This window comes from Anolis sagrei, chromosome 1 (genome assembly GCF_037176765.1).
Source record: "Anolis sagrei isolate rAnoSag1 chromosome 1, rAnoSag1.mat, whole genome shotgun sequence".
Lineage (NCBI taxonomy): Eukaryota > Metazoa > Chordata > Lepidosauria > Squamata > Dactyloidae > Anolis > Anolis sagrei.
The window spans coordinates 235,567,101-235,578,868 of record NC_090021.1 but is presented as its reverse complement, the minus strand read 5'-3'; the positions used below and the strand labels follow the sequence as shown (position 1 = coordinate 235,578,868).

Here is an 11,768-nt window from a genome sequence, read left to right as displayed (position 1 = left end):
ATTTCCAGCCAAGAAACTATATTTTGCTTCAGATGAATGAAGAGGAATTTGAAACCCTGACAATATTTTTTTCTGGTATCTTCCATATTTTAGCCTCTGTTCTGAGCAGTGACATGGAACTTGTTTTTATGAACAGTGTTGGAGCATGCAAGGAATCAGTGAGTGTGTGTGTGTGTCAACTGTAAAATAAGATGAATGAAGCTGATTGGTTGGGCAATACCTGAGGAGATGGCTGAGCCTGGGACTTTTGGTTACTGTTACATTTTTGTTCAAACTTGAGCTATGCAGACGCAGAGATAAGTTAGAAGGAGAGAGAGAGTTGGAGTATGCTCTCACTTCATGAACTGCAGAAAGAGTCTATCCACATGGACAAAGAAAGACCATTTTAAACCTCTCATAAATGGACATTATGTGAGTTGATGTAACTGATCACATTGTACATATGTTGTTTTGAATTACAAAGAGTAAGCTACTTATTCTTTATTCTTCATCTGCGTGGCATATTTTCTTTCTCTGGCAAGGCAGTGTGTGGGCTGATCAAACATGAACTATACGTGGTTTATTTTACATTACGCACAAACACTACAACAAAGATTTCCCCCTTCTCTTGTTCAGTTTGAGGAGTTTGCTTTCCGTTTAGAACTGTACCAGATATATCAACAGACTACCTTGTTTTTGCCTTCAATTTCATTCACTCCTAGCACTCCAAACTACAAAATACTTCCTCTGCCATCTTTCCAAAAAGAAAGTAAAAAATCATGGGGAATATATATGGGGATGAGCAGCAGATATTTGCCTAGAAGTACGCAAAACATTTTGTTTCCATGACAAGGACCTTGGTGGGGAAGTTAAGTTCCAAGATATTTTAGTGGGGAAAGAAGCTCTAGAGGAGATCCTACTGCCTCTCTCCCCATTGTTTTCTTCAGGTGTCCATAGGGAGGAGGCAGCATTAAGTAAGTAAGCAAGTAAGCAAAATTTTATTTCTATCTCCCCCAAGGGGACTTAGGGCAGTACACAACATAAAAAGCAAACAAGCAGTGCCATAAAAAATACAATAATAAATTAAACAAATTCAAATAGACAACACAACACATTCAACAATCATACAAATCATATGAGAAGCAATAATAACAAGTTAAAATAATATCAATAAAACTAGGGCTCCGAAGGGCTGCAAATAGAAGCAAAGGTTGCCTGATTTGGCCTGTCCCATAACAATTCTAGCAGGGATGATCATCAAACATTTATGCTTGAAATCAGACCTACTTTCTGCCCCCGCCCTCTCTTTCTTAGTGAACCTATTCATTGCCCTGTCTGAGATCTGATAGTGGCTATGGATCCTATTGGATCTTCAGCGACATTGCCTATTGCCTTTGAAACATTTAAGGGGGAAAAGAAATAATATTGGTGAAAAAGATTTGTATACCCAAAAGAAAATGTTCTGTGCTAATTTTTTAATCACTTTTTGAATGATTACTCCACTAAAAATTCTTTAGAAGAGACTAATCTAGACAGCTTTCTATGATATAGCTACCAAAAACAGCAACAGTAATAATTTAATCAGACAATCATAACATATTACTTCTCTTAAGATAGCTGACTTGGTGAAATTGCTATGGAGTCACTTCTCATAATTTCTCCTTGATTCTTGCTTGGAGAAAAATCCAAAGTATCATAGGCTGGAGGAGGAACAGCAGGATAGCCTTCCACGAGAATCACTTCACCCCTACGGACACCACAATGCATTGCCAACATTGCCTTCTGTAACACAAAAAGGTAATTCACCACAAGAAATTTTATCTTGGTAGTTACTTTTGTTATTATCAGCCTTGTAACTTTTGTCTTTCTCTTCAGAGTAGTTTTTATCTCCTTGTCAACTCTCCCCAATCAGCTGTTTGAAGAACAAACTATGATGGTTTCCATAAACATTAAAGCAGATGTCCAAGGTGCTTTAACATTTGGACATTGCCCATCTCCCTTAAATTTCAGTCTCAACCCCAGAGAAGTTTCATTGCTGCACTGCCTTGAAAACCAGCATCGATCACTGCTTTTGCTTGTTTTTGAAAGCAATTTAATGTTAATCTTGAATAGACTGGGAGGCTGGGGTTTCAATGCAGTGAAATACATGAGAGTTCGAGTGGTTAATTACCATCTTTTATTCATAAGCATTCTTCAAGGGGAAAAACTGTATAATAATCTAGTGGTGACACTCCTGAACACAATTCCCCTTTGAAATATCTCCATCCTCTCTTTTAAATTGGGTTCTTTTGATTTTCCTTCTAAATGTTGAGATTCTCAGAGACATGTAGTTGCCGTGTGGTCTAACATTTTCCCATAGTAGCCAGTCAGGAATAATCTTATTGGAAAATGAAAGGCAAAAGATATTTTTTTCAACATCAAAAATATTAATGGTAACATTGTGAGAGATGTATATTGATCAGACGATAGCAATGGATATGCCAGGAAGACTAACAAAAAACTCCTCAAGAACTTCACAACAATCCTAAGACCCCTGTCATCCTTGGGTTTTGATGGAGCACTGGGCAAGAGCCAATGTTCATTTCTGCACGCTCCTTAGGAAGTTGAACCAGTGTGCTAAAGCAACCAGACCAGACCCCATTTTTTTTTAAAAAAAATTAACCACAAACACTCCCCAGTAACTCAGGACTGCTGTAAATCCAGTACTTTTGTGTACTTTGTATCACTTCATAAATTTTAAAAAGCCTGCCAGAACCCCTAGAATGCTGCTGACAATCAGCCAAAAGAGAAATGGTGATGTAAAGATGCAAAAGAATCCTATGGGATATTAGTAAATATATTCCAGAATTTTTTTTAAAAAGAGTTGAGTCCATTGGGGAAAGGGGGCGCAAAATTTGGCCTTCACCTGTCCAACCCCTGATTGATATGTTTCATCAATAAAAAAATGAGAAAAGGGTGGTTTTGGCCTCCTATGAAGTTCTCCTGTGTGAATTTTCATTTCATTCCCATACTAAAGATAGGGTGTTGGTTCTGAATAATGAATCTAACAGCTATTTATGAATGTCTGTGTTTGACTAATTTCTCCAGTTTTCTGTTATTTTTTCCATATTATTGACTGTCCTAAAAGCATACCTCTGGCACACAAATGATTCCACGTAGAACATGACCTGCAATATTAATGCTAAGTATCGATTAATCAGTAGACACTTCTCACAATTTTATTATTCATGGTCAACTCCTAGTTTAGAATATGCATAGGGACCTTGAAAGTTTCCTAAACATCACATAACAAGAAGCAGTTGTTTTGAGAAACAGCAGTTTGTTCGCCTGTCATTTGGGAAGCAACTGTCGGACAGTCCTACTCTTCCTTTCAGCAACCAATCTCCAGTCCAAGAGGGAACTTTGGACGCAGGATGGAGTGGGACTGTTAGTCTGCTACTTCCTAATTGACAAGGGAACAGACCTCTGTTAATCACAGCAACTGCTTCCCAGTAAATGGGAATGGGCAGAATTAGGATGGGATTCATTTCATAGCACTATAATGATCCCCAACAGGAGTCCTGGACTATATTTTTAATGTTAAAAATGTAAAAATGTTGTAAGAACCTAAGCCCTTTCATTTTCTGAAAGGTATTAGACCACATGGCTGCCTAGTGCCTTTAAAGCTCTCAGAATTTATAGGGCAATCAAAAGAACCAATTTTAAAGACTGAATGAAGATATTTCAAAAGAGAATATTGTCCTGGAAAAACTGAGTACCATCACCAGGTTAGCCTCAGTTTTTTTAGGGGGTTCCGAGGGTTTGGAGAAGGCCTCAAGATTTTCCCTTTAGGTTCACAATGGCCACATGCAGTCAGTGTGCTTGGCCTTCGTGTAAATGAAACATCTCATAACAGCAAGATGCAATTAAAATGTAGTAGTTGTAACAGTGAGCCCAGATTAATGTCACCAGGTTTTCTAAAATTGGTTGCGTGAACTTTGACCTAATGCTATTTTCAACCTGATATTAGGATAAAATGAAGAGCAAAGAGGATCCATATACAACATATTGGATTCCTTAAAGGCTGAAGTGATAGGGGCACATGTATAATACATAACAAGAATCATTTTGGGCTTTTCACATTTTGAGCAAGAACAACTCAAATTCTGGGGAAAGCTATCTGTTATTTACCATCTCATTGTTGCAACAGAATGTCTGGCACATAAAATATCCCATGAAAACTGTAATGCAGAACTCCAGCAAGCTGAACAAAAGGAGCATGACAGAGAGGCCGGTACCTACACGCTGTAGAGAAAAGTGGCATGTTGAAAGACACTGATTATACAGCAGATTATTTCAGTTATAGTACTAAAAATTGTCCTAGCCAGTCTGCCTGGCGGAACCGCCATCTTCCCATCCCGCTGAGTGAAGCTGCACCGAAACCTTCATAAACTGTTATTTTGCAATATAAACAAAGTAAGACACATACATAGGACCTTATAACATGGGACAATACTCTCATTGCAAAGTCTGCAATGTCATTAGCTTCGTGTTCTTTTAGAGTGCAAAGGCATACATTTTAGAGTACAAAGGTACATAGGAAGTAGTAGAAGAGTGACCAGTTTGCTAATTTATGAACAACTGGGTCTTGGGTGTAGTGGTAGAAGGAAGTAGTTACGGCAGAACTCTGTTTACATATGAAATGAACAAAAGGGCTAGCATGGTATCGTGGTTGGAAAACTGGACTACGACTCTGGAGATCAGGGTTTCATTTCCTGGTCAGCATGGAAATCCACTGGGTGACCATGACTGAGTCGTGCTCTCTCAGGCCCATAAAACTCCATGATAGGTTTGCTTCAGGTTCACCACAAGTCAGCACAGGAGCCCCCAGTGGTGCAATGGATTAAACCCTTGTGCTGGCAGGACTGAAGACTGACAGGTTGGAGGTTTGAATCCGGAGAGAGTGCGAATGAGGTCCCTCTGTCAGCTCCAGCTCCTCATGCGGGGACATGAAAGAAGCCTCCCAGAAGGAAGATAAGACATCAGAACATCCGGTTGTCCCCTGGGCAATGTCCTTGCAAATGGCCCATTATCTCATACCAGAAGCGACTTGCAGTTTCTCAAGTCGCTCCTGATATTTAAAAAAAGCAATCTGAAGACATGTAACAACAACAAAACCACCATATAAATACCAAACCTTATTAGCACTTTTTAAAAGGCAGTGGAATCTGTTCCTCCATCAGCATTGCTGTTGTTTTTTCAATGTGCCTTCAAAACGACTTTGACTTACGGTGTTCCTATCACAGGGTTTTTTGGGGTTTTTTTTGGGAGGGGGGGGGGGGAAGCTATATTCAGGATTGGCTTGCCAGTGCTTTCTCTTAGCTTGAGAAAGTGTGACCAGCCCAAAATCACAGTGGGCAGAAACCAGAGTGGCAATTCAGAAGCTTCTGGTAAGATACCAAGTCAGATTTTTTTTTAAAAAAAACTATTATGCATGCCTTTTCTCTTTTCAGCTAGACACCATCTTCTTAAGTATAATGAAGCCAAGAGAGGGTATTGTCACAGATCCTATCCCATAGTCTTTATGACAGTTTCACTGCCCCATTCTAAATAGTGTTCCAAAACCATAATGAACTCTGTGAGGAACGTACAGCATTGTTTGGGAACAAAAGAGTTGTAACATAAGAGAAATATTATTTTTCTTTAATTCAACAGCTGGTTTGAGGAACACTGTCTGTGAAACTAAGGAAAAACTTGCAGTACAAAACATAAGGCAAGACAAAACATAAAGAGGGTAAACAGATAAGCAAAATTAGGTGTTGTCGCAGACACTATCCCATTAGCAATGGTGAAGTAAGTTTCGATTCCCAGTCTGGTTAGCTTCTGTCCTGGGAAGGGAAAATTGCTTTGCCATTGGTTCCATGCAGCAAAATGTCTTGGCCAATCCTGGACCTTGCCCCAAAACACAAATTTCATAAGGATTTTATTTACGTACCTTTGACCAACTGGGATATTGATAGCTATAGGACATATAATTATATGCAGGGTAATAATTTAAAGCCAGCTCTACCATATATAGAATGATGCCAATGGATGCTACTGAAGCACTTATGATGTGTAATCCTAACATCCAGTTCACCTGAAATAGATAGACAATGGATCAGGGCCTGAAAAAGCACAAAAAGAGAACAGAAGTCCCCCAGTTCAGAGAATCACGCCTAGCCAGAACTTAGCAAAAGTTACTTCTTTAGGCTACAATTCTCAAAACACTCTCCCTTAGCAGTGCCTCTAGTCGGACCATTTTAGGAGCTACCATCCTAATAATTAACATGTCTAAGCTCTACAGCCAAGAAAACTATGTTCAACAAGAGGTCTGAGTCCTACATTTTGATGGAAGAGATTTTCCCCCAAAGCCAATGTAAGTCATATTAGATAATATTTGTTTTTGAACTTCCCTTCCCTCTATGAAGAATTTGTTGAAAGTGAGGTGTTCAAAAAAGTAAAGCAACTAGGAACATTTATTCATACCACAATGGTTAAAGAAACATCTGCCTTGTTCATCCAAGGAAGTTAATATAAAGTTATCCTTTAGCAAATCCCAGACAATAAAAAGGTAAGCAAACACACAGAGGAATGAAAAAGCCTGGACAATTACACTGAGAATAAACAAGCCAAACTGACTCTGTTTTCCATTCTCCTCATCAAAACTTTTATGATTTCTTCTATAACATGGGTGGCTCTCCCTCTCTACCGTCAACAGGATTGTTTTCCTGCTGGGAAACCATTTTGTATTTAGCCCTTTTAAGACATGAATTCATGACTGATATTCACTGAAGCTGTATACCCCAATTTAACAATGAGAGGATAAAGAGAGGTATAGGCAGAGCTGAAATAATTACTTTTTGATCATTGTAGCTGATAGATTCTGGGAGTCCAAAAACTCAACTTTTCCAAATGTAGATAGAAAATGTCAAATAAAAATCCACATGCATTCACTCCTTTCTTTGATTCCCAAACTGCCCTTTATATGTCCTGATTAACATTTGTCCACATTAACAGCTATTCTGTTACCAGTGGCCACTTCTGGTGTTACTTGCCACCATATAGCAATTTCTGCAATTTTACACCCATCATTATCATACCACCAAGGTCATGCCCAAGGACCTTAACACCAGAAGAGTGCACAATACTGTCACAGCTAGGGCCATCATTTATAGCCCACCCATAAACTGGGGAGGTGTTAGCATGAAAAGCATTGTGGTGTTATCTTCCAGGTGTTCTGGCTTGTGGTTTCTTCTGACATGACCCCAACAATTTCAGTATATGAGGCCCCATCTATACTGCAGTGTAATTCATTTTCTGAATTCATATTCTCTGATTTGAACTAAATAACATGGCAGTGTAGACTCATATAATCCACTTCAAAGCAGATAATCTGGATTCAGAAACTGGATTATATGGCAGTGTAGATCCAACCTAATATGCAAAAGAGCATATCCCCATGTTTTGCAGGGACAACCAGAAGAGATCCAGCAAAGAAGAGTGCCAGACCAGGGACTGAACAGTCGACACATATGTAACTGTCTCAACATTTTTCATTATTTATTGAAAGTCTTAATTTGATACAGAGCTGGATGTGCTCAAGAATGTCTCCCAGTGAGAAAAGAGGGTGTGGGACCTGGTGGCACTATATTTCCAGAATGCAATTTCTATACAGGGTAGGCTGTAGAAATTGGTCTCAAAAGTGTAAATAGAAGGAAGCCTATTTTTGTCAACATCCACAATATAATAGAATAACTTAAAATATTGTGTATCTCTTTCTCACCATTCTTGGTGTTAGATGTTTCTCAGTTGATATGGATAGCGATCCAGAAACAATGAACTGCTCATATGGAAGAGAAGAAGAACAATTACAGCAGTTAGAGAAAGAATTCTCTGTCAGAAAAATAATAGCTCATTTTCTCTCTTAAATACTAATGCACGTCAGCTTTCAAAGAGGAAAATAATTATTCATTTATTATCCATATAGACTACTAGCAAGAATTTAGTTCTCCTAGGGTGCATCTACACTGTAGAATTAATGTAGCTTAATGCCACTTCTAACTGCCATGGGTCAAACCATGGAAGCATGGGAATTTTAGAAGGTCTGGTGCCTCACCAAACTACAGATCCCAGCATCTGACATAAAACAGAACCCTCTTAAAAGGACAGAATAAATCATCCTATATTCAGAAGGAAATAATTTAGACGAACTGTCATTGCTATTCCAAGATAAATTTCTGGATGGGAATAGTGTTTCTCTTAAAAAAAATGATTGTCACTTTGGAAACAGGGCCTGAATCTGCACTCCTTGTGGGAAAGCCTTTGACAGAAACAGTGTGAACAGAATGAGATTGTACATTGTGTGTGCAGGGTGCCTCAATGTCAGAGGGTATTCAAATTCATGGCATTTACCATCAAAGCAAGAGGACAAGCTTTACTTGCACAACAAGGAATGGCAGCAACTCATTCGTGTTGTAGATTAGGCTAAGTTAGTTACTTCCCTGCTTCTGGCAATCCCAACTTTTGACAAAGGTATTGCATGCATAATTTCATTCCGCGTTTAGTACTAGATTGAGTGGAAATTTGTTAATATGGGATATCTCTGTGTCTGTTTCTAATTATTTTTACATATATGTGTATCTGTAGAACATGTACAGTTAGTCTTTACAGTAATAATATACCAATGTCACTTTACAGGTACATTAGCCCCAGTTATTTATTTTCTGCACACACAAAGTCAATATGCCAATCAGATTTGAATGCAAAATTCTCCAAACATTTTTGCAAAGTTGAAATTCCAAACCATAGGCATAGAAATAAACTGTGCTTCACAATTGAAAATAATAGTAACAACAACAACAAAAACAAAACTTACAGCTAATCCACCCCAGAATGGATAACCTCCAAAAACAGCCAAAAGATTGTAGTCCTGGCCAATCAGAAAAAATGACACAGTTCCAAAGCCAAAATGTATCAATGCAGTTATGATCTGGATGGCCTGTGGAAGGGAAAAAATGTGCAGAAAAATGGTTGGAAAACTAGGAATTTTCTATCTTTTCTACAGAGACATTTTTCACCTGAAACCCCAAAATGTCGTATGTCCTCATGCAGCCTTTCAGAACATTTCACTTCCACACAATATCTCAGAAGGAAGTATCTTTGTACATATAAAAGCTTTGTACATATAAAAGCATCCTCCCTGAACTGAAAGACACTTTAAGCATCACCTCTTGTGCAAACATTTATGAAAAATCTCTCAGCCTATGCACTTTACTCACTAGTTCTGTCCTCTAAATTGTTGTGCGCCAGTCCGCACACTCATAACAAGACTTGAATTATACTGTTGTTAATGATTTGATGCTTGTTTTATTTATTGTTATAATGTTGTTTTTATGTTGTTTTATATTGATATCATGCATTTTAATGTGTTATGTTTTAACTTTATTGATTTGGCTTAGCCCCATGTAAGCCACCCTGAGGGCCTTCAGGGAGATGGAGACAGGGTATAAAAATAAAGTTGTTGTTATTATTATTGTTATTATTACTACTAATAATAATAATAATACTATTATTATTTGGTCATAATAGCTATTAATGCTTTCATGTATGTGTGAAGGATTAGCCAAGTAATTGTGTAGTCAACCAGTGAACCACAAATTAAAACATATAATATATGCAGAAATGTAACTATTGGGGATAGGAGGCAAAATAATAATTCTGTCTCCTAATGAAATTTTTATTCAGTCCCCAAATTTTAGCATTTCAAAGCATGAGATATTAAAAATTGTTCACAACTCAAACTCTTAGTCTGATTGTGTCCCCCCCCCCCCCCTTTTTCTTTAAGTGCAGAAATTATAATTCCAAAAGCTCCAGGCTTACGTTACTGGACTACTGGAAATTTGAGGACTGAAAGAACATCTTATTGGTGGATAGAATACCTAATGGTCCTCATCCTTGCTTCCCGCCAATTTCCAGAATACATGTTAGATAAGAGAATGATATATTTTCTTTTTTCACAATGTGTATTAGAACAAAGACCTATGGATCGTTGTTATGGCTAATGCCTTTTTTTAATTATCCTGCATTGTCTTCAACCCAGCCAGAAGAATAGTTATTTTGTCCATAGTCCCTTACATTTCCAGAGTAAGAAGATGTACCAATTCCTTACCCCCAGAGTCTTTCTCACTCTTTTCAAGAGTTTTGCCAATGATTCCACCGGAGGGTTTTGTTGAGATAGATTGTTATCCCGTTCCTGAGCTCCATATGGAATATGTGGTACAAGGTTTGTTAGTTGAATAATGCTACCAGGGAAATCCTGGCCCTTTTCGCCATTTGGAGGAATTAACACTATTGTTCTAGTAGCCATTCTTACCAGATGTATTGTCACGGATATGTTATCTGTAAATGAAACAAAGAAACACACAAATGAAAATAACCTCCTCTAAAGTCTGTTTCCTGTTGCTCGGAGGGTAATATTGTGTGCATGTGGTGGGTTTTTTTGTCATGGCTTTGGGCCCATACAATAAACTATTTGATGATTATTAAATCCGTATAACTATTATAAATCTTGAACACCTTACACACATACTTACAAACATTGGCTAACATTACAAATCTCTGCAATAATATACTGCTTGGCAATCTTGCAGGAATTTCCCAATTTGTAGTTCAAAAAAGCATTTCCCCAAGTTTTGCAACATACATGAACTCTTTTCCACCGGATGGATCAATGGGTAAGTAAGGAATAGGGGAATTCTCCATGAACTGCTCCTTTGCTCCTCTTTGCAACCTGGGTGACACAGAGGCATAGACAGTTTCCTTTTAAAAATATAAAAGAATATTTGCTTTTTTCATTTCAGAAAGAATTAAACTAGCCTGAATGAAGCAGAGCAATTACAGTTATGGACAGAAATTCCAAAGACTGAAGTAGATTATAAACACTTTCAATTGCTTAAAGTCACAAAGCATTTATGTTGCATAAGTGTAATGTCTTCTCATATTTCATTTCCCCATATAGGGGGCATCTGTGGGTAAGTGAGGGGATTTAAATGAGCAAAGAATACGTAGGTGAGGGGATTCAACCCTTTCCCACCCAGTAATTCTACTCTTGAAATAGCTACCTGTACATTTTGGGATTATTATTATTATATAAATTAGTGGTGTCCAAGACTTCGGGAAGTGCATTTTAGGGAGAAATTGTTAGGTGGTGGATGGGGAAGAATTTACAGGGGAGAATTGCCTGTCCCAGGAAAGGCTAGCATCTCCTTCGTGCCCCAAACATTGCTCCCATCAGCAAACAGGCCCATTTATAGTTCTACTCCTCTGGCCATTTTCAAAAAACACCCAGTTATTCTTCCAAGCTTTTCTGAATTGATCTCTGAATCAACATGAACACTGGCCTCAGACTGATTACACTTTCTCCAGAAAAAGTACTTACGCTACACTTCTTGATATCCTCCTCAGCTTCACACTGTTCCCAACTTACAAGGAAGTAGGTAAAACTGAAATAAATAAAGGAGGAGTTTGTCTCTCCCTCCAAATCTCCTCCTTCTGCTGTTGCCTCATTCTGATTTTTATTCATCAATTCATTCATCTAGAGCACTTCCAGTTTCCCCCTTTCTGTATATTTTTCCTGATCCTATTTAGTCCCATTTAGGCAGCTGTCTGCCTGAACACATGTAGCCTAAAAGTCAGTAGAGAGCATGCAATGTCAATGCAACTGAATCCATCAGTTTATTTGAAGACTTTCAAGGATTCAGCATTAAACC

General features: G+C 38.1%; 1 protein-coding gene across 1 annotated transcript; it reads right to left on the bottom strand.

Annotated features, from left to right (window-relative positions):
* Nucleotides 1-958: 958 nt before the first annotated feature.
* On the bottom strand, nucleotides 959-10,382 carry LOC137095471 (membrane-spanning 4-domains subfamily A member 8-like). Its single transcript, XM_067462185.1, has 6 exons — nucleotides 10,169-10,382; nucleotides 8,876-8,998; nucleotides 7,784-7,840; nucleotides 5,954-6,097; nucleotides 4,150-4,263; nucleotides 959-1,761 (listed from the first exon to the last, which is right to left on the bottom strand). The coding sequence occupies exons 1-6, from the start codon at nucleotides 10,364-10,366 to the stop codon at nucleotides 1,588-1,590; spliced, it is 810 nt and encodes a 269-aa protein (XP_067318286.1). The 5' UTR covers nucleotides 10,367-10,382; the 3' UTR covers nucleotides 959-1,587.
* Between the last annotated feature and the right edge of the window lie 1,386 nt (nucleotides 10,383-11,768).

Bases quoted from the DNA above. Each gene is read 5' to 3' on its own strand.
- LOC137095471 (XM_067462185.1), bottom strand. From the start codon at position 10,366: ATGGCTACTAGAACAATAGTGTTAATTCCTCCAAATGGCGAAAAGGGC. The intron at 8,999-10,168 runs GTAAGGAATTGG...TCCCTTCCACAG, and splicing joins GAGTGAGAAAGACTCTGGGG to GCCATCCAGATCATAACTGC. The intron at 7,841-8,875 runs GTAAGTTTTGTT...CCATATGAGCAG, and splicing joins CATTCTGGGGTGGATTAGCT to TTCATTGTTTCTGGATCGCT.